Genomic DNA, 25405 nt, shown 5'->3' on the forward strand with positions numbered 1-25405 from the left:
CAGGAGAACCTGAGGAACCACAGAGTTTGCAACAAGTGTGGAAGTTTTCCTGCCTGTGACCTTTGACCCTGTGTGGTCCTTGTTGCTGTGGTAACAGTCTTGACAGCACACATCCATGTTCTCCTGCTCTGACGTTCTGGCACGGCTCCTGATTTATCTTTGACAGCAGCAAACACAGAACGTGTGCTGACTCCACGCTAACGTGCGAGCTGCTGCAGGCGCCGCCGCCTCTTAAAGGGACAGTTTGTTCTGTTTTCTCCTGAAATCCTCATTTTTAAGTGTCACCTCAGTGTGTTTGAACAAGGCGGAGCTCTTTGATTTGTAAAGTTCTGTTTCCTCTCATGTGTCACTTACAGCCTCCGGACAGGCCGTGCTGCCGTGGCAACGAGGAGGGAGGATCATCGTAACGTTTCCCAATGAGCAGCGGAAGCTTCCCGGCCAATAGAAAGTCCTCTGAGGTCATCACCTGCAGCCGACGAGCTCAGAGATCTGTTTCCTCTCCTGTTCTTTGCTCAGCTTCTCTTCTCGTTCATCACAGCTCGACGCTCTGACGTGTTTTCATGAGAGCAGAAGAGAAGACACGTTATTAAAGTTTGGACTCTGTCCAGAGGGGGAGGAGCCTCAGATGAAAGTTTGAAGATTTAATCGTAAGAGACGAATGTTAGTTGTGTCCTCTGACCAGATGTTGATGACTCGTGTCGTTCTGACAGTAAAAACATCCATCGTATTTGTTAGTCTGGTCCATGTCCCATCTGTTAACATGGAGGACGCAGGGTTTATGACCTGTACTGCAGTCAGCCACCAGGGGGCAATGAAGATGATTTGGGAGCTTTAATTTCATTCATCTTTAAATAATCAGAGACACGTGTGTGTAAATAATCACACGTGGTTAATGCTTATTGATGACATCACTGACGGCTGCCATCTCCTTTTCTTTTTGTTAAACTGACCCAATGAGGGGGGGGGTGACGTGAGCAGGTCAGAGGTCAGAGGTCAGTGTGGACAGATGTTCAGGTGTGAATGGGATCAGGTTCATACAGATGTGGATTCAGAGTCTTTGTGTCTCTGTGTTTGGTCTCCTCCTCCTCCTCCTCCTCCTCCTCCTGAGGTTCTGTAGCTGCTGAATGATCCACTGTGTCCTCCAGATGTTTGTCAGTGGACAGAGGCTGTGGACAGATGTGGACAGATGTGAACTGAGCTGAAAGTCACTGCGTTAAGATTCAGACGACATCACATTCCCTCCTCTCTTTGCTCTGCTCTCTGATCTCTCCTCGCTTGTACTCGACTCTCACTCCTGTGGACCTCAGCCAGCTCTGCTGGTTCCTACTGGACTCCACTCGTCCCAACAGGAAACTGATGTGAAGCCTCTCGAGCTCGGACCGAGCCAAACATGGATTTGTTTCTTTCTGAGGTGAACGCTCGTCTGGATGATGATTCTGCTGGTTTCCTTTGGAGCGTAAACGAGGTTCAACTGCTGCTCTGACATCAAGAAACAAAGTTGAAGCTGCTTTGAACAGAAACTTCACGTGGACGAGCGTCTCTTTCCTGGACAGCGTCTCTGTTTTGTTATTTTCAACCATGGAAACGTAAATAATATTTGACTTCGGACTAATCTTTCGACCGGACCACAGCTTCTGTCGTCCCGTGGCCGAAACAGATGCTGAAAGTATTTGATGTTGCATGATGCATAGTAATAATAATAATGATATGCATAATAATAATGTTGCAGTGTATTTATACAGTTGAAGCTGCGTCACGTGTGCAGAGCAGAGCTTCCTGCAGCTCTGTGTGCAATATGTACATATAAAGAGGAATAAAGTCACACGTTTGATATAAGCTCTCCGCTCTTTAATATGTTTATCACTTTGAATCATGTGGCCTCAAAGAGACAGGAGCTGAGAGCTGCAGCCATGAGGACAGAAGTCTCATGTCCCTCCGGACGAGGCTCAGTCTGCTGCGAGGACATGTTCCACTTCGTTGTGAGCCTGTGATGACACATCCTCATGCTGGTGTCGGATGTGATGCAGGCCGGAGTGAGGAGCAGCTGATTGGTCCTGACGTTGGTCAGACGTATGAAGACAGTCAGCAGGTTTGTCTCTGACAGGGCGAACCACATAGCTGCTCTGTTGACTTTGGCTGCTGCTGCACAGTTTCATGTTGAAAGTGAATATTTCCTGTCACGAACCGATCGACCTTCCCACCTGCAGCTCTGCTCCCTCCAGCTGCAGACATGTGACCACACACCTGATGTTCTGTGGAAGTCATCCACAGGTCTGTGGAAACTTTGAGTGAAGGAAGTCACAGTCACACAAAGAGTTACGTACGATGATCACATGACGTTGACAGAACGCCGTGATCCTAGAGGACTACAAACATGGCCGCTGCGTTGTCGGAATCAAGTGATCAGCTCTGCAGACAGAGACGGTCGATTGGTTCCTCGTGGGTTTCCATGGGACAGAGTTCAGTTTGGGAATCGAACCAGTTCACTGCATGTTCAGCCATGTTAGTCCAAACTGTGGCCTGCTGTGTGCAGATGCACCTTAGCATCTAGCTCCTGTTAGCGTGTTTCAGCCTCATGCTGTGGTCAATATTACCAGAACGGGAAAAAACTTTTCACACTTTATTTCAAGGTATGTAGCATCAGTGCTAACCTTATACACAGTCTAAAGCAGCTAGCTGGCTAGCTTAGCTTCGGCTGTCAGAGATTCAACAGCGTGAACAGTAACTGAGTTCGAATGCTAACTTCAGCATCTTGAGTTTCTGGGTCAATGCAGATTGGATCACGTTAGCTAACGTCGTGGAACTGGTATTAAATAAATAATGCATGTGAATATTAGCTCATTAGCTTGGTAGATGAGCAATAATGTGTTAGTATATATTAGCTAACATTAAGGTGCTAAGGTTGTTAGCTAGCGTTAGCATTGCTGAAAAACTTAGCTGGAGTAGATCAGCTAATATTAACCGTGAAAAAACCAGCAGGTGACAGTGAATGCTAATGTTAGCTCTCAGCTAAACCACCTGCAATTAGCCTCATTATCAACGTGTTCAGCGTCATTAGCACATGTTCGTCTCACGTCTGTAGATTCTGGTGATTTTCGTTGCACACGTGTCGGTGAGTGTCGGTGAGTGTCGGTGATTACGTTGAACGATAATGGAACATAAAGACCGACAGCACAAGTCGAGGGCTAATAGAAAAGAGACAGTGGAACAATGGAGGCCGTGAAGGAGGAGCAGCCAGGTGAGTCACACCTGTGGCAGCTCATGACTAATCTGACATGAATGACAAGCTGCTGCTGCCGAGTCCAGCAGCTTCTGTGCATCACTGAATAACTTTCACAGGCTTCAGATAAACACATTCTTCTTCTACGTATTTCTGTTCAGCACACACACACACACACACACTCACACACACACACACACACTCACACACACACACACACACTCACACTCACACAAACTCACACACACACTCACACACACTCACACACACACACACACACACACACACACACACACTCACACACACACTGCATGCCCCACATACCTGGGCGTGGATGTGTGATTGATGGCTTGGCGCTGTGGCTACCATGACCCAGACTGGAGGATTGACTTGTGGTTTCTGTCCATGTGAGACAAGTTCGCTAACAGTCTCTCACTAATTGTCGCAGATACCAGATGGAAGCGTCGTCCGTGTCCTGATTTGTCCACTGAGACGAGGGAAGTTCTAGTCTGACCCCTGACAACCTGGAGAGGAGGAGGAACCCTGAAGCACCGGAGGATGAGGAGGGGATGAGCCGACTTGGAAAACCACTTCCAGGATGTGTATCACATGCAACATCATACTCTGCAGAAACGGACCGCCACTTTACGACTCTCGCTCGTAAAATGTCCCAGACTGCATCATTCTGATTATCATCAGCCACAAACCAGAAACACAACAAGATGTTTTTAAAAGTTCCAGGTGGGAAACGTTGCTGTGGAGCACCAAGGTTCACTTGACCAGTGTCCTGACACACGCTGAGCGGACCTCACTGCAGAGGCTCGTTGGGGGTTCGGGTCAGTTTGTTTCTTCTCCTGCAGGGAAACTCCCGTCGTCAAAGTTAAAACGGACTTCTCTGATTGGACGACTGGGAGGATGATGTTGAGAGGACTGAGGGACTTGGATAAAGACCACAGACTGTAAATAAAGATGGACGACATGACGCTGTAGTATAAGCCCCTCCTCCTCCATGTTAGCAGAAGGACCAAAGAATCGACATGTTTGTAAAGATGTTTCTCGTCAGTCTGGTTTGAGCTGAAGTTATTTGTTGATATGAAAACAGGAGACGTCATGATTGACAGCTGACACTGACTCCTGAATGGTCTAGAGCTTGTATGGGCGGGACCACGGCTCCGCCGCTCAGACCTCGACCGTAGACGATGTCAGAAGCTTTGGTCCTCTTTGAACGTCTTTATAAACAGCTGAGGATTAATGTTGAAAACATGAGGAGAAAATAACTTGAACTGGACTGAGAGGACGTCCTGAGGCCTGTGGTGGTTTGTGGAGACTGGAGGGCCTCACACACACACACACACACACACAGAGGAAACACATTAAGAAGACAAATGGCTGTAGCAGAATTGATGTTTATCCAGCAGTCTATTTAAAGAGAGGGGATTATTGCCAGGAGTGATTGAAGAAAAGATAAAGACATGAGAGAAAGATGAGAACATGGAGAGAGGGACAGAAACAGGGGAAGAGATGAATGGAGAGATAAAGATTCATGAGAGGACATGTGATAAGTTAATATACGATCACTTGATAAAATCCTGGTTTTATTTATCTCTCGTCTTCTCCTCGTGTGTCTTCACACCTGAAATTATGAGTTTGACAAGTTTATCAGCAGATCCAGTTGAAGAGGTCTAACTGTGTCCAATCAGTTCTGGAGGATGTTCCTGGTTCCACACAGAATGAAAGTTCATGTGAACCTGCTGCAGATGAGTGCAGGTTATTAGGAGACAGTTCCTGGTGGTGCGAGCATCGTAAACACCAGACTGAGAGAGAGAGAGAGAGAGAGAGAGAGACATCTCCGGCCTGGTCACCATCTTCCTCTCATCACATCCTCGTCAGGAGAATCATGAAGTGGATTCGTGCTCAACAAGTTCAGAGACGTCGAAACACTAGTAAAAACAGCCAGATGAAAAAATGTGGCTGATGTAAGCAGATGTTTCTGGAGGCGTAAAAGTTCCAGACTGATTCTTTCTGAGACCAATGGGATTTTCACAGTTGTTGTTTCTGGCGTCATCAGCTGAATGTCATGTCAACAGCCACCAGTGCTGTGACTGATGGACAAACAGACTCAGGCGTCTCCACATAATTCTGTCACTGCACACATCCAGAGCACTGACACAGCAGGGTTCAAATACTGCAGTACTTTTACTACATCCCAACAGCCCTCAGTACTCCATTACTACATAAACACTGTACGAGTCTGTTAATCTAGAAAGTTTCACCTCGTGTGAAAACCAAGGAAACACTCATGTAAAGCAGAGGTAATAGTACTTGTGATAAATGTACTGTTACTGTCCAGAAGCTGTTTTCACACCTGAGTCCTACAGGTGGAAGCTTCAGGTTTAAAGCTTCAGGAAGTCACTTCCCTCTGCCTCGTCACTTCCCTCTGCCTCGTCACTTCCCTCTGCCTCGCCACTTCCCTCTGCCTCGTCACTTCCCTCTGCCTCCGTCACTTCCCTCTGCCTCGCCACTTCCCTCTGCCTCGTCACTTCCCTCTGCCTCGTCACTTCCCTCTGCCTCGTCACTTCCCTCTGCCTCGTCACTTCCCTCTGCCTCGCCACTTCCCTCTGCCTCCGTCACTTCCCTCTGCCTCCGTCACTTCCCTCCGCCTCGCCACTTCCCTCCGCCTCCGTCACTTCCCTCTGCCTCCGTCACTTCCCTCTGCCTCCGTCACTTCCCTCCGCCTCGCCACTTCCCTCTGCCTCGCCACTTCCCTCCGCCTCGTCACTTCCCTCCGTCACTTCCCTCTGCCTCGTCACTTCCCTCCGTCACTTCCCTCTGCCTCGTCACTTCCCTCTGCCTCCGTCACTTCCCACTTCCCTCTGCCTCGTCACTTCCCTCTCTACTCACCTCCCTCGTGTGGATTTCATATTGTGTTCACGTTGATCACTTGAATGTGTTCTGACTGTAAAATGTCAGGAAACGTCTCTGTCCTCAGACTGTCCATCGCTGCAGCTCCTCCTTTCAGCCTCTGTCTCAAACACCTCTGGGAAATGTCGGACTCCACTCTCGCTATACGTGGCTTTGTGAGGGGGCGTGTCAGCCTGGCTGACGTAGATTAGCATCACACGTCACAGTGATGTGTGCGGACTGACGAGGTGTTTCAGGAGTTTCATTCATTCACAAGGAAACATCATGTCTCCTTTAAAATACCTTCTGACTTTGACTGTCCACATGTCTTCGCTCACATGTCTTAACCTGGACTGAAGCCCCTCCCTGTAGCGTGGTCATCATTTTTATTTACAGTAATAAACTTCCACCTGATTTGATCTGTTCTATAGTTTCTGTTTCTCCTGCTCACGTTCCTTCATCCTCTGCTTTTCTTTCTTCTTTGTCACTTTATGAATGAACTGAAGTTTCTTTATCCACTCAGACATAATTCAATCCTTTTTCATTTTATGCTCATTTTGTGAATAATTCTGCACATTCCTGATTTAACGTGAATTAAACCATACGATCAGCAGCCTCCCTGATCATTTAGCACGTGTTGTTGGCTTTCTGGTGCCCTCCGCTGGTTTAACTTGTCATCTGCTCACAGACCTGAACATTTCCTCCTCACGCTGATGAAACAACATGACCGTCACAGTGTGGGGTCATTAAATCTAGATTTTTCTCTTTATCTCAGCTTTGTCATTTTTACTTTAATATGTCTCATATTATGTCTTAAAATAATAATTCAAAAGTATCTCATACACTATCTTTATTTGATTTATTTCAGTATATTTTAACATATGTTATTTTTCATATCCGTAGGTGGATTGTTTTTCTTTTCTGACTGTTCGATTCTAATAAATCCGTTTGTTTGAAGACGAACACGATGTCTGTATATCTGTGATGCAAACGCTGCCGTCCTGTGGCGAGGACAAACATAGATTGGTCCATGTCCCATCTGCTAACATGGAGGAGAAGCAGTTTGTGATCGATGCTGCAGTCAGCCCCCTGGGGGCGGTAAAGATGTTAACAACCACCACGACCACCTGCTCCCGACAGGAAACCACGTTCAGCAGCAGAGACGACCCACTCATAGAACCTGAAGCTAAAGTCTCAGCTCACTGTATCTTGTCTCGTCCGTTGACCTCTGTTAATGTCTCTGAATCTTTTCTTTATGTTCTTTTTAAAAACCGTTTCATCGCTGTTCTGGGACCAGCTCAGACACGACTCCACGTTCCCTCAGCCGGCCTCACGTTACTGAAGGTTCCTGATTTCAGTGCTTTTCTCTGCTCCGCAGTTGCTGACTTGCTTCTCGCAGCCATTATCATTATTACTGTTATTATTCTAATGGCAGTCACTCCAATGTGTCTCCACAAGTTTTATTTTGAAGACGTCTGTGTGAAGGAACATATAACTGCTCTATCAGTTCCTACAGAGTCGTTCCCTGGACTCGTGACCTCCGACCTCCCAGAGGAGCAGCTTATTTCCCTGCTGAGGGATTCATGATAACACGTAACGTTGTCGTGTAACTGTGAGAACTCGACGCTGGTCCTGACTGTGGCCAAACATGGGAAGGTTTTCACCGTCTCAGTCGGAACATTCCTCAACTGATTGGTTGTAATCGACCTATTAACGGAGTGCTCCGCCCCTCAACAATATATAAACCAGATGGTTCAAAAACCAAGATGGCGCCGGACAAGACGTCAAAGTGAGGCTTCAAAACATAAAAATAAAAATGTACAGCTGCTCTGTTTGATCTGGTGCATCACACCATCAACCTCCGAGAGAAAATCTCTGCCACAACATTCACATATCCTATTTATTTACACAGAGACGGAGCCAATGAGCAGGAATGTCCTTGTTCCTGGCTCCGTCTCTGTGTAAACCTGTGAGAAACTAAATACGCTTTATGTGAAAAATGACCAAACACAACATTTTCACATCAGCAAGTATTTCTGTGACACTGAAAGCTGCATATTCAATATTATTATTTAATACTATTATATTCCAGTAGATTTCAAACTAAAGAACAGAAATATCAGATTTCAATTTGATAAAAGAGGGAAAACATGAAAACTGTTGTAACAAGAATAGAAATGAACTGATTAAAGTAAAAGTAAAGCAAATAGTACCATTTTTTCAGTGTAAGAAATTAGAACCTATCTTCATTCTTAAAACAAAGTTAGAACAAAGTAAAACATCTATGAATTAATATCAAGGTATTCATTTGTGTTGTATAAATGATTCCCTGAGCACAGACTGACAGGCATCATCTCAACAAGAACAAGTTCAGAGCCTGACGGACTCACACAGGACAAGACACACAACTGGGGGAAATAATACACACACAAAAAATGAAGACATTGCATATATAGTTTGAATTTAGTTCATTTATTAATACATATGTTGAGGGGTGGGGAGTGGTATATATATATATATATATATATATATATATATATATACACACATATTTAGTTCATATATATATATATATATATATACACACACATATTTAGTTCATATATATACACATATGTATTAATAAATGAACTAAATTGAAACTTGTTATTGTCATGTTCTTATTCTTTGACGTATTTGTAATGCTACACAAATAAATATATGATTAGTGCTGTGCACATTAAATACAATTATAAGACGAGAATAAAACTCGTGAAGTGTATAAAAAGTGTATAAAATTCCATTTGAGAGGAACAAGCCCTCTGCATGAGAGAGAAACCTGCCTGACAGACTGAGCTGAGGGCAAACCGTCACCTTGGAGCGCGCCCAGCCGGGAGCGCGCCCCGCCCTGAGGGCTGTCCGCGCGCCGCCTGTCTCCATGACATCATTGATCTGATCACGTGTTTGAATCGATCATCGTCATCGATCAGCTCCTGTCCACGTGACCTCAAGTCGTCACATGTCATGTTTTACGACAGGTGCGTGATTTCCGGCAGCGCGGAGAGATATCGCGAGAGTCAGGTGAGCCGGAAGTGAAGACACGACAGAGTCCCGGCGGCGGCTCACCTGTCCGCAGGTGAAGAAGGAGAGAGAAGGAGGAAGAGAGGAGAAAGAAAGAAGAGTGAGTAAAGTAGAACTGAGGTTCTGTTGAAGAGCTGAGGTTCTGTTAAAGAGCTGAGGTTCTGTTGAAGAGCTGAGGTTCTGTTGAAGAGTTGAATGTTCTGTTAAAGAGCTGAAGGTTCTGTTAAAGAGCTGAAGGTTCTGTTAAAGAACTGAGGTTCTGTTAAAGAGCTGAGGTTCTGTTAAAGAACTGAGGTTCTGTTAAAGAGCTGAATGTTCTGTTAAAGAACTGAGGTTCTGTTGAAGAGCTGAGGTTCTGTTAAAGAGTTGAATGTTCTGTTAAAGAGCTGAAGGTTCTGTTAAAGAGCTGAGGTTCTGTTAAAGAGTTGAAGGTTCTGTTAAAGAACTGAGGTTCTGTTGAAGAGCTGAGGTTCTGTTAAAGAGTTGAATGTTCTGTTAAAGAGCTGAAGGTTCTGTTAAAGAGCTGAGGTTCTGTTAAAGAGTTGAATGTTCTGTTAAAGAACTGAGGTTCTGTTGAAGAGCTGAGGTTCTGTTAAAGAGTTGAATGTTCTGTTAAAGAGCTGAAGGTTCTGTTAAAGAGCTGAGGTTCTGTTAAAGAGTTGAAGGTTCTGTTAAAGAACTGAGGTTCTGTTAAAGAGCTGAGGTTCTGTTAAAGAACTGAGGTTCTGTTGAAGAGCTGAGGTTCTGTTAAAGAGTTGAATGTTCTGTTAAAGAGCTGAAGGTTCTGTTAAAGAACTGAGGTTCTGTTAAAGAGCTGAGGTTCTGTTAAAGAGCTGAAGGTTCTGTTAAAGAACTGAGGTTCTGTTGAAGAGCTGAGGTTCTGTTGAAGAGCTGAGGTTCTGTTAAAGAGTTGAGGTTCTGTTGAAGAGCTGAGGTTCTGTTAAAGAGTTGAAGGTTCTGTTAAAGAGTTGAGGTTCTGTTGAAGAGCTGAGGTTCTGTTAAAGAACTGAGGTTCTGTTAAAGAGTTGAGGTTCTGTTGAAGAGCTGAGGTTCTGTTAAAGAACTGAGGTTCTGTTGAAGAGCTGAAGGTTCTACCCTCTGTCTCAACCGTCTCCTTCCTGTTCCTCTGTCAGCTCCACTTCCACAGGATCTTCTGGTTCCAGCTGTGCTTCAACGTGTCTCATGTCCTGAGAACTCTCAGGGTTCCAGTTCCTTTCATGAGCTTCTGTGGTTTACAAAGTTCTACTTCTCTACAAGGTTGTTCTCATCTGAGAGGGTTCTGGACTTTCTGCTCGGTTCTGAGGGTCCACCTGTCCTCTGGGTTCCAGTCATCCTTGAGGAGGTTCTGTTCGCTGTAGATTGGGTTCTTGTAACTCTGTTTTCCTGGTGGTCTGTAACAGGGAGGTTCTGGTGGTGTTCCTGTTCTAGTGGTCCTTGTTCTCATGAGAACGTTCTGGTTGTACTTTGTCTCTTTGGAGACGCGTGGTCTTTATTTTCTGTGTATTCATATTTGAGTTGGTTCTTGCTGCTACGATGAGGATGAATTTATCTTTGAGGAGGTTCTAGTACTACCACTGATTCGGTTCTGGTGGTCTTTAGGGATTTGTAGGTCATCTGTGAGTTGTTCTAGTGGTGGTTCTACAGGGTTCTGCAGGGTTCTACAGGGTCCATGTGGCTCCTCTCAGTGGAGTGTGAGTTTGGACATGTTGCAGGAGGATCTGTTAATTCTAGTTGTCATTCAGGAAACGATGAACAGGATGTGATTGACGCCGGCTCGGTGCTTCACTAGTCATTTAGCAGCTAATAGGCCTGGGGTGGGGCGAAGGTGTGAGGCGTCGCCATGGTGACAGAGAAAACATGTTAATGACGTAATGAACCAACAGATCGGTCACCTCTTCAGTGACCTCATTGGCTGAGCCACGACTGCATCACACGAGGGAGACGACCACGTCACCTGACGTCTGCAAAGAACTGGAGAACGTCCTCATAGAGTCATAGACCCTGAAAGATCCCTGTGACTGGACCATTAGATCAGTGAGAGAACCTCGGACTACGACTTGTGCTCCGCCCACTTCAGCACCAGAGTTTGATTCTGATGAAACATGGTTCAGCCGCTCACGCTCCGCTCATGCTCCGCTCAGGATAAACTGATAACTTTCATCCAGCGCCACCACCAGGTCGACTTTATTTATGTAGGACTTCAGAGTGAGGAAGAGAGCTGATCCTGAATCAGCGACAGCAGGGACCAGTCTGCCAACATGCCTCCTGCTGCAGCCAGCACATTCCTGACACATGACACGATGACACACGGCAGCATGAACCTCCGCCTGCACTCAGCTCCAACACGCTACGCCCTGCAGCCACAGCACACGCACCAGAGCAACGCAGCACATGACACGAAGCGTCATCAGCCGGACCAATAAAATAACCACGAATGTGATATAGATGTATTCATAACTACGTATAAGTCCCATGAGGTGAAAAGAGGCTGATGAACAACGATGATCTGTCAGTATGTTGATGAGCTGATGAAAATCTATTCAATCAACCTCCTGAATAAAAGATGATTCTGAGGAATGATCAGTTCTTTAGGTCACTTTGGACAAAACAAGACGTGTGACAATGTCTCTGGGAGATTGTGATTAGCATTACTGACAATTTTATAAACAACACGATAAGTCATTCAATTAAAAAAAAAGTCGAGACAAACCAAGAGGATTTTCCTGTTTGCAGCTGCATCTAGTGGCCGTCAGAAGAACTGCAGCTTAAAACACGAGCCGATTGGCCACAAGTAAAAGTTTAAACTTTGGTAACAAAATGTAACATTTCTATTTTTATCATCTATGACCTTTACGAAGTTATTGTGTTATACTTTATACCATAACCGTGAAAACTGACTTCCTGACCCAGTCTTAGATTTATGATAAAACCTCCGAGAGGAAATGGTTGAGATTCTGATGTCACCTTTTTATCCTCCATGAAATACACTGAGAGTTTAGATTATTATCACACTAGTAATCAAACAGATGAGATGCGATCAGTCAGAACCAATCAAAGTGATCCGATCGTTAGACTGACGCTCGATTCTCCCGGTCACCTTCAGTTTGTGGCTCGTGGTCGGACAGAACCAGACGTTGGAAGGTGTCTCCTTGGACTCCGTAAACTGGGACAGGCTTTAAAAGTTTCATAGACGATGATCAGTCAGGATGAATCTGCTTCTTCAAAACAAGGCACTCACAGTTGTTAAAGAGCAGAACAGCCTCTTTTAGCTCCGATGCAGATAAGATAAGATCCACTGATGTGAACAAGGAGCTCATTGACGAGCAGTGTGACTGGAAATCAGCAGGAAGGCTGAAATTTTCAAGTTTTTGGGAAAAAAACCCTCTGAATGAGCTGTTGATGATTTAATGAAGCGTATAATTTGTGTGTTTGCAGTGAGTAACCCCATCCCCTCCAATCTGAAGTCAGAGGCGAAGAAAGCTGCCAAGATCCTGACGGACTTCACAGAGATCTCCAGCAGGAACGGACCCGACAAGCTCATCCCCCGTAAGATCCGTCTTCACGTTCTCGCACCAACACATTCAACTGGAGGGAATGTTCCATTGTTCAAAAACAGGGTTCTATAGCCTCTGTTAATCAAAGGGGTCACGGCCCACACGGCCAACATGTACAGTATGTGTGACTGATCACATGTCCAGAGTATGGCTGCAGTACAAGGCCCCGCCCCTCCTCCAGGTTAGCAGACGGGACATGGAATCAAAGTCGACGTTAAACAAATGTTTGTCAAAGAAGTTTCTGTCATTTCAGCTCGTTGTGATGTCACTGATCTGTTCAAGTGTGTGTGGGCGGGACCTCGATACTACGTCACTGTCTTTATATACAGTCAGTGATCATCTTTATATACAGTCAGTGTCTTTATATACAGTCAGTGTCTTTATATACAGTCAGTGATGGTCTTTATATACAGTCAGTGATCATCTTTATATACAGTCAGTGTCTTTATATACAGTCAGTGTCTTTATATACAGTCAGTGATGGTCTTTATATACAGTCAGTGATCATCTTTATATACAGTCAGTGTCTTTATATACAGTCAGTGATGGTCTTTATATACAGTCAGTGATCATCTTTATAAACAGTCAGTGTCTTTATATACAGTCAGTGATCATCTTTATATACAGTCAGTGATGGTCTTTATATACAGTCAGTGATTGTCAGTGATCATCTTTATATACAGTCAGTGTCTTTATATACAGTCAGTGATGGTCTTTATATACAGTCAGTGATTGTCAGTGATGGTCTTTATATACAGTCAGTGATCATCTTTATATACAGTCAGTGATGGTCTTTATATACAGTCAGTGATGGTCTTTATATACAGTCAGTGATTGTCAGTGATGGTCTTTATATACAGTCAGTGATCATCTTTATATACAGTCAGTGATGGTCTTTATATACAGTCAGTGATGGTCTTTATATACAGTCAGTGATTGTCAGTGATGGTCTTTATATACAGTCAGTGATGATCTTTATATACAGTCAGTGACAACAAACAGGAAGAGAGTAAAAATCGTGTTGATTGAAATGTGTGCCTCCGTGTGTTGTAGCTCATGTGATAGCGAAGGCCGAGGGTCTGGCCATCATCTCCGTCATCAAGGCCGGCTTCATGATCACCGCCAGAGGAGGGAGCGGCATCGTCATCGCCAGACTGGCCGACAGACGTAAGACCTCTGACCCTGTCCGTCTGTCTTCGCGCTCAGGGTTCCTCTTCCTGTTTCTCCGGATCTTCACTTCCTCTCTGACCTTCTTTTTGACATTTTGCGTTTCCTTGGCAACAAACAGACACACAGGCTCAGATGTGCCAGCGGCGCTGTGAGCAGCAGTCATCTGATGAGCTGCGTCTATGGTCACAGACGTTAATTAGCTCGTCTGGCAGTGGCGGCTGTCACTTTTCCGTGGCGGGTGTCAGAGTTGGTCGTTGGGCCAAACCCAGCGAGGATCACACGGGCGGAGCCGCTGCTGACGCCTCCACTTCCTCTGCAGGCTGTTTGTTGCTTTTCTGTTGAACAGTTTGAAAACACTGAATGAATCTTCAGCTTCGTGAAAACCGAAGTTTAAAATGTTAAAGTTTTACCGTGCGGACGCCTCCACCTGTGGACTTTAAATGTTTAATGATGCGAGGAAAAGGAGGAGCAGAGATTTCTTTTTTCTAGGTAAATTATTTGGTTTATTTAAAATTTTAAAAAGTGAAGAATTAGTTCATGGTGACGTCTGTAAATGTTTTTTTTACAGATTATAACAATCTACAGTACATGTATGACAGCGATCGGCGAGAGTTAAAACAGATTGTAATTCTTCCATTGTTTAAATTGTGTTGTTTATTTATTGTGTTTCCTCATTGTTTCTATTTTAATGCGGAAGTTTCCTAAAATGACCCAAACCATAAAAAACACGGCCAAAGGCAAATTTATTCAATTACAATCTGACAAAACAAGATTATACAACACATTCATGTTTATTTATAGAGTTGAAACCAGAGTTGCTCTGTTTTTCTTGTTCATAAACTAAAATAATGTGTGTTGTGTTTGTAGGTTGGTCCGCACCTTCTGCCATCGGCATCGCTGGCCTGGGAGGAGGCTTCGAGATCGGAGTGGAGGTGAGAGACTCAATAAACTCCCTTCAGCTGTGTACGTGTATATAAAGATATCAGTGGCTGTGTATAAAAGTCATGCATATAACTAAAGACACGCCTCCATCAGGTGTCGGACCTGGTGATCATCCTGAACCAGCGTAGAGCCATTGAGGCATTCACAAAGGGCGGGAATCTGACGCTGGGCGGGAACTGCACCGTTGCCGTGGGACCCATGGGCAGGTGAGCACTAACTCAGCAGCAGTATGACAGTGACCATCTAACCTAGAACCCTTTAGGGAGATTAGTGTCAGAGACCTATAGAACCTTCTCCCGACCAGAACCTCCTCAAAGACCAGTTGAACCTCGAGGCCTCGAACCTTCTCTCAAGGGTCTAGAACCTCTCTGTTGTTTATTGTGTGTAGTACTACAGTTCTTCATCGTTGTGTTCCTCAGGAACGTGGAGGCTGACGTGGCGCTGCGTAGCACTGCAGCTGTTTTCACCTACTGCAGGTCCAGAGGTTTGTTTGCTGGAATCTCGTTGGAGGGATCGTACCTGATTGAACGCAAAGACACCAACCGCAAGTACGTACAACACCCGTCCGCCTCCCCGACTGTCAGAACGTAAGTCACCACAGTTCTCTTGTATCGTTGTGTGCACTGTGGCAGGTTTTACTCCCAGGATATCCGTGCGTCGGCCATTTTGAACGGCGATGTGGAGCCCCCCTCGGAGTGCCACGCCCTTTATCACATCCTGGATGCCTACGCTGAGGCCTACACCTCTGATTGGTGCAGCAAGAACATGCGACAAAAGGTAAATGACACTTTCCAGATGTCTGTCAGGTGCGTCAGTGGACAGATGTTCTTCACACATGCTCAGGAGTTGTTTTTGAGTCGCTTCCTGTCTGATCCTGCGTTGTCTTCGCTGTGCGCATGATTCTTCCAGAACTAATACTTTCTTCCAGCCACTTATCTGAGCAGCTTTCAGTTTGAAAATGAAAAAACTGCTGGGATAGAGAAACGTTTCAAGTTGAAGTTCCACCTCCTGTGTCGGTTTCTTTGATGACTGATCAGCTTGTTGTGGTTTAAAGCCTATGTGTCACTTGAGCTGCTGAAAATAGCTACTAGAACTAAAAGTGGGTTATTCAACATTTCGCCACCAGCGAACGTAGTAAACCTCACAAACCTGAAGTTACAGCCTGACGACCAGTGACACAAGAATCAGCTGTCAGAGGTTTCACACTTATTTTTAGTGTTTGTCGTTAAAAACAGATTCTGAATGTTGCTTTGAAGTCTGTGGATCTGAATTCAGCCTTTTGATCTGCTTCTCCTCGAGTAAACAGAGTCGTGCTGGTCAGTGCCTCTCGCTGTTAACGTCCATGAAATGACTCATTATCAAACCTCATCCACGTCGCTTCTCCGGGATCCTCCTCCCTCCTCGGTCGTTTCCAGCTCGTCACAGCGTTTAAACCTGTAGCTCCTGTTCTCGTTTGAAACACGTTCACTCACAGACGTTGTCGGTGTTTTGAACTCGTCACCGGGAGTCGGTCAGACGAGTTTGTTCCTCCACACTGGAGACACGAGGCCGGAGGCGTTATTACCACATAATAATGTAACATCTTGTTTTGATCTCAGAATAACTCTTGATTCACTTCGACTCACGGATGAACTGATTCGATTCTGGTGGTCAAAGGTCACAGGGACCTCATGTGAGGTTGAAATACAAGGACGTCAATCGAGTGGTTCTCAAATTCTCTATCGTTCTCTCTGCAGTCATCTGTCACTCCATCCAGACCTCCTGCTCCGCCGAAGCAGAAACCGGCGAGCAGCTACCAGCCGCCGGCGAGCAGCTACCAGCCTCCGGCGAGCAGCTACCAGCCGCCGGCGAGCAGCTACCAGCCGCCGGCGAGCAGCTACCAGCCGCCGCCCAGCAGCTACCAGCCGCCGGCGAGCAGCTACCAGCCGCCGCCCAGCAGCTACCAGCCTCCGGCGAGCAGCTACCAGCCGCCAGCAGCCGGCTCAGGTAAAGATCCCACCGACGTGTTGTTTTTAATCACGTGTGTTGTAGACGTCATGTGTGTGATGCTGTGATGCGTTCAGGTGCACGATCAGGAACAGGAAATAAAAATGCCCTCTACCCGAGCATCTCCATCTATAAATCGAACACCTCAGGTGAGTGAAAACAGGTTACCATGGTTACAGCTTGTTTCCTTCTCCACCCCCTCCATCCTTCACTGCTGTCTTTCCTCCTTTGTCTCCTTGTTTCCTCAACCATTTCCTCTCTTCCTCTTCACCCCCCCCCCTCATTCCTTCATCCTCTTTTCCTTGTCAACTTCCTTCTATCCTGAGATGAGTCTTGATGCTGCAGCTCCCTCTAGTGTTCGGAGCAGTGATGTGTTTGAGCTTCACTTCTCCTGGTTTAAAAACGAGTCATTTTTCATTTCTTTCACTTTTCTCTCTGTGTATTTTTATTACATCATTTATTTAAATTTAACATATTCTAACATTTTTATTTACTAAGTGAATTTGTAATGATGCGATATATGTATTTAATATATCTACATATAATATAGTTTTTGAAATTCACTAAAGTACATATACATAAAGTACGTATGTAATATTTATATGAATAATAATAACAACATCTAAATGTATTTATAAAAACAAGATAAAAAATGAAATAAAATAGAACATTAATAAATGACTTAATAAAATCACTGTGTAAATTATATATAAATATAAATATCTTCTCGAATGCCCCACAATTTAAACTCTTTTCTGCCCCTGTAGGTGGCGCACCACCTGCGGGGGCAACCAGTGGACAGCTGGTTGTCACGGCGACCCACCCTTACGCGGGGCAGCAGCAGGGCGACCTGAGCTTCGTCCCCGGCGACCGAATCACCGTCATCACCAAGACAGAGTCCCAGTACGACTGGTGGGAGGGGCAGCTGGACGATGGGCGGGTCGGGATCTTCCCCGCCAACTTTGTCACGTTCTGATACTCACCTGGTGGTGTGTGGAGGTACTGCAGCTAATTCACCACGGGAAAAGGAGGTCAAGGGACAGGTTTGGGGTTTTGCTTTATTTTAGAGTTTAGAGATGATAAAGATTATAAAGATTATAAAGATTATGCACATTTTGTGTAAACAGAATCTTTTGGGGTTTTTCACACAAACACGTTTTTGTTTGAGTCTCGATGAATTCAAATGAATTGATAATGAAAATAATCACGTGTAGCTGCAGCACTTTAGTTTACAGGTTTGTAATTTACGAAGATTTTTAAAGAAATGAAAAATGTTGTAAACGTCAGTGTGACATCTATTCCTCCATATTTTAATGAGCAGACACATGATTCCACGTCTCTGCTGGTTCCTCTTCCACTAACGTTCCTCAATGTTCTACCTGCTTTTAATTAACACTTTCAAATTTCAATTTTCTTTAAGTGTGAGTATTGAAATAATAAGAAACTAATGACATCACATTTTCCTTTTCATGAGATTTTGAAACAGAACAAGGAAACTTCGGTGTGAACAGTGTTTTCCTTTATTTGATCTTCTTCTTGCATTTTGAATCAACTGATCTGTGAATTCAGCAGCAGAAGAGTTGAATGATCAACAATTTAAAGCAAAAACAAAGAAACGGGTCACTGCTGCTGGTTTTTGGTCTTTGTCATCGTTAGTAACTTATCTAACAAACTTTCCCTTCAAAATAAAAACATGAATACAACCAAAATAAAAGCACTTTTCAGACGAGATGAAGGAGAATTTTATTTGAGTATTTAAATCTTCTGTGGTCTGTTACTGTCTCCACCTTTAAAATGTCTTCACAGCTCTAAAGGGGACGTGGGTGGTGCTAATGTTCTTTATCCTGTGTTCAAGGTCAATATATAATGGTTTTCACTTTATCTTGATTAAAATAATAATAATGATGTTCGTGTTCAGGCTGTTTGAAGATTAGAAATAAATCTGTCATTTGCATCAAGTCATATTTCTGTCCAGTTTGTCTCATAAGTGTTGAGAAAGTTCCAACTTATTAAAACGTCTCTAAATGAGACTTGAAGTAGGTCGAAGCTGGTTCAATTTGAAATGTGAACACATGTGAATGAAAACAACAGTAAGTTTGACCGAGGGGGAAATGACTCGTCTTCACACTCGTCCTCATTAACAAAGTCAAATCTCTTGTTCCAACTGTAACAACACGTGAGGAGGTGTTTCACTTCAAAGTGACCTCTCCCGTTAATCAGAATGTGTCACGTCATGGATCCGAACAGAAGAGCTCTGTGGCTCAAAGACTTTTCAAAGTGGTGACGTCTCGTTGCACGAGCACTGACGACTCTTCTCCTACATCTGGAGATCATGATGCTGTTTCTCATTGAAGCAGAAAACTGGACAAACCTTTTCATGTTTGACATTTTCGGAATCGAACCGGAGTCAGAATGAAAAACTCCTTGGCCTCAAAGTTTGACCTCAGACCTCAGAAAGATGACGCTCGAGTCCGTAAAGATTCTCAGCGTCCAGGTTTAATCCTCAAAATGTCTTTTCTCCTCATGTTTCACTCTTCGCCTCCTCAACTCAAACCAACGTGAGAGAAATGTGTCATAATAAGTAATAATAAGTACGTTTCTGTCTCGACACAGGAAGTGATTCTGGTTCTCAGGCTGTAAATCTCTTCAGTCCTGCAGATAATTGACCATTTCAAACATTTCTTTGAAGATTTCTTGTGGTCGTCAGACATAAGTGAGACTTTGTGTGAGAAGCACACATCAGCACTTTGAGCTGCTTTTCCATAAAGCAGTTTTTCTATTGATTCAACAGACTCAGTGTTTGTTCAGCAGAATTCACTGATAAACAAACAGTTTGTTCACAGATTCTTCTGCAGGAAACGATATCTGAGCGAAGTCCTGATGAATCTGGAGGATGTGACCGGCTGGTTTCTGCAGAGGTTTGATTCCCTGACAGTGGAGGCGTCACACAAACCTTTTTATCTTCTTCTTCATGCAAATGACTTGAACGTCTGGTGACGAATTAACGTCAGTTCTAACTCGTGAACGTAAAAGATCTGAACTTTGAGAACGAATATATCGAACCAGACTAACCTGGTTTCTCTGGAACCTGTTTTCAGGTTATGACTTCTGGAGAAAACCAGAATGTCGACGTTCGTCCGATTCATTGTTGTTTTTATTTCTCTTGAACTCTTCTCTCAGTCGCTGCTCTGCATCACCTGAGGATACACCCCGCTGTCACTGCTGCATTATGGGATGCTCTAGATTCTGTGCTGGAGAGAGAAATCGTTTTCAATCTAAAACCCAGGTGAATAAAAGGTTCTGAGAAAGTTTCCGTTTAGTTATTAATACTTTTATTCCATTTGACTTTTTCATGAAAAAAACATTTTAGGTTTAAGTTAAACGTTCAGGAATAAATCAAACTTCCTACGTTAGAGAAAATATCTGCGTCCACTTCGGAACGTGTGTCGATGAAAACGGTTCTTCAGAACCTCTTTGAACATCTTTAGTTTTAGTCGTGACGTTTGAAGCTCGCAGCAGATAATGAAATCCTTTGGTTCAAAGTGTTTTGTGAGGTCACGAGTTTAAACCTTGAAGATTTCGTACATTTCAAGATAAACACTGAAAAACCAGAGAAGGCTGGGCTGCGACTTAGTTAAAACAGGAAGCACCTCTTCAAAGTAAAAGCATATGAAGTATTGTTGAAACAGGCGTACTGAGGAAAGTTACGTGATGAAAGTTTGTTTCTCATCCTGTCCTCCAGATGGCGCCTGCGCGTGAGGCTGCTGGTCACAATCCTCCACTGAATCAGGAAGCGTCACGCCGCTGGTCTCCGGCAGCAACAGGCACAGGCCGCAGCCTACAATCGGTCCGCTGCTGTACACGGCCATGGCAGCCAATGAGATTGCTCCGTTGGGGTTGGGGGGAACGAGGGTGTTGAGGAGACAGCCGAGGCGGAAACACAGGTTGACCAGGGACACGCACCGCTGTCTGGATCAGAAACACCGGTCACATGGAATCTGTCGCAAACGTAACGAGCCAAATCTTTGCGTGTGGGCGTGTACCTGACCACGGTGGGGAACAGCTCGATGGCGTACAGCGTCGAGATAAAGATGGCCGCCAGGATGCAGAGTTTTCCCAACAGAGCCAAACTCATCACCAGCACTGGTTCACCTGCACGTACAATCAATCATCAATCAATCATCAATAATCAATCAATCAATCAATCAATCATCAATCAATCAATCAATCAATTAATCATCAATCAATGAATCATCAATCATCAATCAATTATCAATAATCAATCAATCAATCAATCAATCAATCAATCATCAATCAATCAATCATCAATCAATAATCAATCAATCATCAATCAATCATCAATCAATCATCAATCAATCATTAATCAATGATCAGTCTCTGACCACTGATCAATATCCGTCAGGAGTCGTCTTTTCTTCCTCAACAACAAACTCAACTTGTATCGATTCATGATTTAATCAATGAATTAGTTTTTTCAGATTTCAACAACATAAAATCCTCATGTTGACGTTTTGAGACATTTTAAAAACTTTGGACGAGTTTCATGTGAGCAGATCTTTAACTTGACGAGGCTCCGCTAACGTACAGCTAACTCTTACGTCAACAACAAATTGTGGCTTGTGACTGGTAAAGTTGGTTGGTTAGTTAGTTGGTTGGTTGGTTAGTTAGTTGGTTGGTTGGTTGGTTGGTTGGTTAGTTATTTGGTTGGTTGGTTGGTTGGTTAGTTATTTGGTTGGTTGGTTAGTTAGTTAGTTACTTAGTTGGTTGGTTAGTTAGTTACTTGGTTGGTTGGTTTGTTAGTTACGTAGTTGGTTGGTTAGTTAGTTGGTTAATTATTTGGTTGGTTAGTTACTTAGTTGGTTGGTTAGTTAGTTACTTGGTTGGTTGGTTTGTTAGTTAGTTGGTTAGTTATTTGGTTGGTTGGTTAGTTAGTTAGTTAGTTGGTTGGTAGGTACATTGGTTGGTTGGTTAGTTAGTTGGTTGGTTGGTTAGTGAGTTGGTTGGTTGGTTAGTGAGTTGGTCAGTCGGTTTTCACCGTTATATCTGGACAGCAGTAACGACATGAAGCAGGCCGCTCCGCTCAGGAAGAGGGCGAGCATGGTGATTGGCCGTCGCCCCAGGCGGACCAATGGGACGAGCAGGCAGGGAGCCTCTGATAGGCCGGAGAAGAACTGGGCGGAGTAGACGCCGACGCCGAAGGAGCCGATGTTCATACAGATGCCAAAGTACGTCAGAGCTGAAGCCGCACTGCAAAACAACAACAGGTGAAAACATCTCGTTCAAAGAAAGAACCTGTTCAACGCTGTTCATGAGTCATCGGAGGCCGACCAATCAGCTCTCACTTTCAGATTGTGATTGTTATTGATTCCATTTTATTTCCCAGGGTACCTCAGGTAGCTCATGATCAGGAGTCTCAGCAGGATGGTCGGGTGTCGGAGGTGGATGATGTCACTGGGGGCGGGGCCTGTGTGTGGCTCCTCCTTCTGAACCTCGATGGGTTTCTGCTGCAGGTCAGAGCAGGACGAGTGCAACAGCTGCACGTGCACACACACACACACACACACACACACACACACACACACACACACTTCCATTAATGGATCAGGTCATCCAGCTGATGAGTGAAAGTCTGTTTTATTTTATCGTAGATGGAGGAAGTTTGTGTGTGTCAGTGTTTGTGTGTTTGTGTGTTTGTGTGTTTACCAGGTCCAGACACTGTTTATCTGCAGGGCTGTTGCTACGGTAACGGTCCAAAACGTCCATCTTCCTCTTCAACAACAACCAGCGAGGAGACTCTGGGATTGAACTAAAATAAACACAAGACGCTTCAGTCAACTGACGCTCTGAGAAAACCCTGTTTGATGCCGACAGGTGTGCGCACGTACAAGTAGAGCGGCAGACAGACGAGCTGCGGCAGAGCCAGCGACAGGTGCAGGTGGGTCCAGGTGGGACTGAGCCAGGCCAGAGGAGCGCCCACCATCGTCCCCACACTGAAGCAGAAGGGCAGGACAGCCGGCGGCCAGAGCCGAGCAGCAGGGGGCGTCCACTCCACGGCTGCAACGCAAACATTTGAACTGCTGCTGACGTGTCTTAAAGGGACGGTTAACAACAAGTTCTCCAAAAGGTTACGTATGGACACAAGCTAAGTCTCTCGATTGGAACGTTTGTCTCAATGCAGAGGACACACAATTTCTGTGTGGACCCAAACGTCCTGGTGTCTCTGACGACCGGTTTGTCCTCGATAAAGAACAGATGCTGCAGCTAGGACTCAGGTGTCACTGTGGGTTTGATTTCCAGTTCAACCCAAAATGATCGAACGACGTGAGAATAGTGACGCACTGTTGTCGTGGCCGGAGAACTTCTAACAAAGGAAGAATGAGGCCAAGACGAGGACGAGTGGAAACAAGGAGCTAAGAAAGGAGAGGTAAGGTAAAATAGAAGAAGGAGGTAGAGAAGGAAAGAAATGTTTTTATCTTCTTCTACAGTTTAATTTATATTTAACTAATGATGTCAGTTTGTTTACAGGATCTTAGTTTTCTTATACACGTCCTGTTTTTCAGTTGTATTATTTCCTTCATTCTCCTGCTTCCGTCCTTAACAACTACTCCTGCAGCTGTGGTCAGAGGTCGGAGCTGCGGGACGTCGTCTCGCTCCATTACCTCTGTGTGTGTGTGTGTGTGTGTGTGTGTGTGTGTGTGTGTGCGTGTGCGTGTCGCAGTAGGACTCAAACCACAGGTCGACTACAGCTCACTTCATTAAAAGTAACCTTCAGACCCAGGTCACAGTGAACACATTCTCTCCTGTCTGAAGAAGGAGAGGAAGAAGGAACAGGTGAATAAAAGAGAGGAGTCTTTTCCTTGTGGATCTCGTTGCTCGTGTTGTGTGAGCCGTGCTTACCCAGGCTGAAGGAGCACGTGTTGATGCAGCAGCAGCAGACACCGGTCAGGCAGCGGACAGCGAGGAAGACGAGTGGCTGAGGAAGCACGGCGGGCACGAGGCCACACAGAGCGTGCACGCACACACACACCAGCAGCACTGGACGCTTCCCATACCTGCACGTTAGCAAGGTATTTATTTGTTATTGACTCATGTGACGTCCACATGTTGTTTCCGTGTAGAGTGAACAGATCATCACGTATGATGTGAGTCGTACCGGTCAGATACTTCTCCTCCAATCAGAGAGCCCAGCAGCTGGCCGACCATGAACACAGTCTGACCATAGGACAACCAGTCTGTCCAGCCACACACTGACTGACACACACACACACACACACATTACAGAACATTTGTTAATGTCCACAGAGCCCCTGGGTCAAAGGTCAAAGGTCACAGGTCACCATCTGTTCACCAGTAAATCAGTCAAATAAATAAGAGATAAAAAACTGCACAGAGAGAATCTACGAACAGTGAAGAAGATGAAACTGTCTCCAGCTTTGAGGAGCAGGCCGGGCTAACGTTAGGCTAATGTTAGGCTAACGTTAGGCTAACTGGATCTGAACTGGATCTGAACTGGATCTGAAAACGTTTCTCTTCTGCTTTAAAGTTGATCGGCTCAAGCTCACGTCAGACATTACAGATCAACTGTATTTCAAAGAATAAACTAAGTCAATTGATGAATGTTTCAGGAGCTTGTCACCACTCACGTCTCGGTGCCGGTTCTCCGTCCTCCAATCCGCTTCGCCCTCTGATTCGTCCCCGGGCCCTGATTGGTTGATCTCTGCTTTCAAAGTGTCCCGGCCGCTACCGTTACCATGGCTACAAGTGTCCACAGCGATGGCGGTGGTGAAAATGTCAAGGAAGAAGAGGAAGGAGGTGAAGACGAAGATGACAGACAGGCGCCAGTAGACAGACAGCTGCAGCGGAGACATGGTCCCAGGTTCGAGTCCCACCTCTCTGTGTGAACGTAAATGTACTACAGCAGGCTTTCTATTAACAGCTGCTGCTGACAGAGAGAGAGAGAGAGAGAGAGAGAGAGAGACAGAGAGAGAGAGAGACTTCTTACACACAGAGAGAGAGAGACTGACTCCTTACACACACAGAGAGAGAGAGAGAGAGAGAGAGACTCCTTACACACAGACAAACAGAGAGAGAGAGAGAGAGAGACTCCTTACACACACACAGACAGAGAGAGAGAGAGAGACTGACTCCTTACACACAGACAAACAGAGAGAGAGGTAGAGAGAGAGAGAGAGACTCCTAACACACACAGAGAGAGAGAGAGAGAGAGAGAGAGACTTCTTACACACAGACAAACAGAGAGAGAGAGAGAGAGACAGACAGGTGGAGAGTTAGACAGTTTCACAGTGAACTCTCTCGTTTCAGGTTTTTTGTTAGAAAACATGAAGCAGCAGAATATTCTGTGATGCAGCGACACCGTGTGGTCACTTCATGTGGGAGCAAAGAAAAGTGAGGATGGGAAGAGAAAGATAAGGAGGAGGGAGGGAGCATGGAAGGAAAGGAGGAAGTAAATAAAGGAAAAAGAACAGAGAAGGAATTTGGAAAGGAGGGGGGAAGTGAAGGAAGTGAGGAGGTATGGAAAAAAGAATAGAAC

General features: G+C 44.9%; 3 protein-coding genes across 7 annotated transcripts in view; 2 read left to right on the forward strand and 1 right to left on the reverse strand.

Moving 5' to 3' along the window:
* The window catches only part of LOC138406932 (uncharacterized), a 10494-nt gene extending 8658 nt beyond the window's left edge, over positions 1-1836 (forward strand). Inside the window, exon 7 of the mRNA XM_069520442.1 lies at positions 357-1836. The gene's annotated coding sequence lies outside the window, so the exon portion shown is untranslated. The remainder of the gene's footprint in view (positions 1-356) is intronic.
* A 7180-nt stretch (positions 1837-9016) lies between these two features.
* sh3yl1 (SH3 and SYLF domain containing 1) lies at positions 9017-18791 on the forward strand. Of its 3 annotated transcripts, none has more exons than XM_069521549.1 (10): positions 9017-9281; positions 12617-12727; positions 13789-13902; positions 14773-14837; positions 14941-15053; positions 15267-15395; positions 15480-15624; positions 16584-16833; positions 16923-16982; positions 17601-18791. In XM_069521549.1, coding segments are annotated over exons 1-10 (1197 nt in total). In that variant the 5' UTR covers positions 9017-9280; the 3' UTR covers positions 17810-18791. The 3 variants fall into 3 exon arrangements, with proteins under 3 accessions (XP_069377650.1, XP_069377649.1, XP_069377651.1); XM_069521548.1 differs by having other exon boundaries at positions 9020-9281; positions 16911-16982; XM_069521550.1 differs by lacking the exons at positions 9017-9281; positions 12617-12727; positions 13789-13902 and adding an exon at positions 14029-14394 and having other exon boundaries at positions 16911-16982.
* A 1357-nt stretch (positions 18792-20148) lies between these two features.
* On the reverse strand, positions 20149-24732 carry LOC109647340 (solute carrier family 22 member 13). 3 transcript variants are annotated; one of them, XM_069521540.1, is made up of 9 exons: positions 24498-24732; positions 24008-24105; positions 23752-23906; positions 22740-22908; positions 22558-22660; positions 22243-22388; positions 21890-22101; positions 20877-20985; positions 20149-20798 (listed from the first exon to the last, which is right to left on the reverse strand). In XM_069521540.1, exons 1-9 carry the CDS (start codon positions 24720-24722, stop codon positions 20672-20674), a joined length of 1344 nt encoding a protein of 447 aa, XP_069377641.1. In that variant the 5' UTR covers positions 24723-24732; the 3' UTR covers positions 20149-20671. The 3 variants fall into 3 exon arrangements, with proteins under 3 accessions (XP_069377641.1, XP_069377640.1, XP_069377642.1); XM_069521539.1 differs by having other exon boundaries at positions 20149-20802; XM_069521541.1 differs by having other exon boundaries at positions 20149-20802; positions 24008-24101; positions 24498-24637.
* Positions 24733-25405: the final 673 nt, after the last annotated feature.

This window comes from Paralichthys olivaceus, chromosome 24 (assembly GCF_024713975.1).
Source record: "Paralichthys olivaceus isolate ysfri-2021 chromosome 24, ASM2471397v2, whole genome shotgun sequence".
Classification (NCBI taxonomy): domain Eukaryota; kingdom Metazoa; phylum Chordata; class Actinopteri; order Pleuronectiformes; family Paralichthyidae; genus Paralichthys; species Paralichthys olivaceus.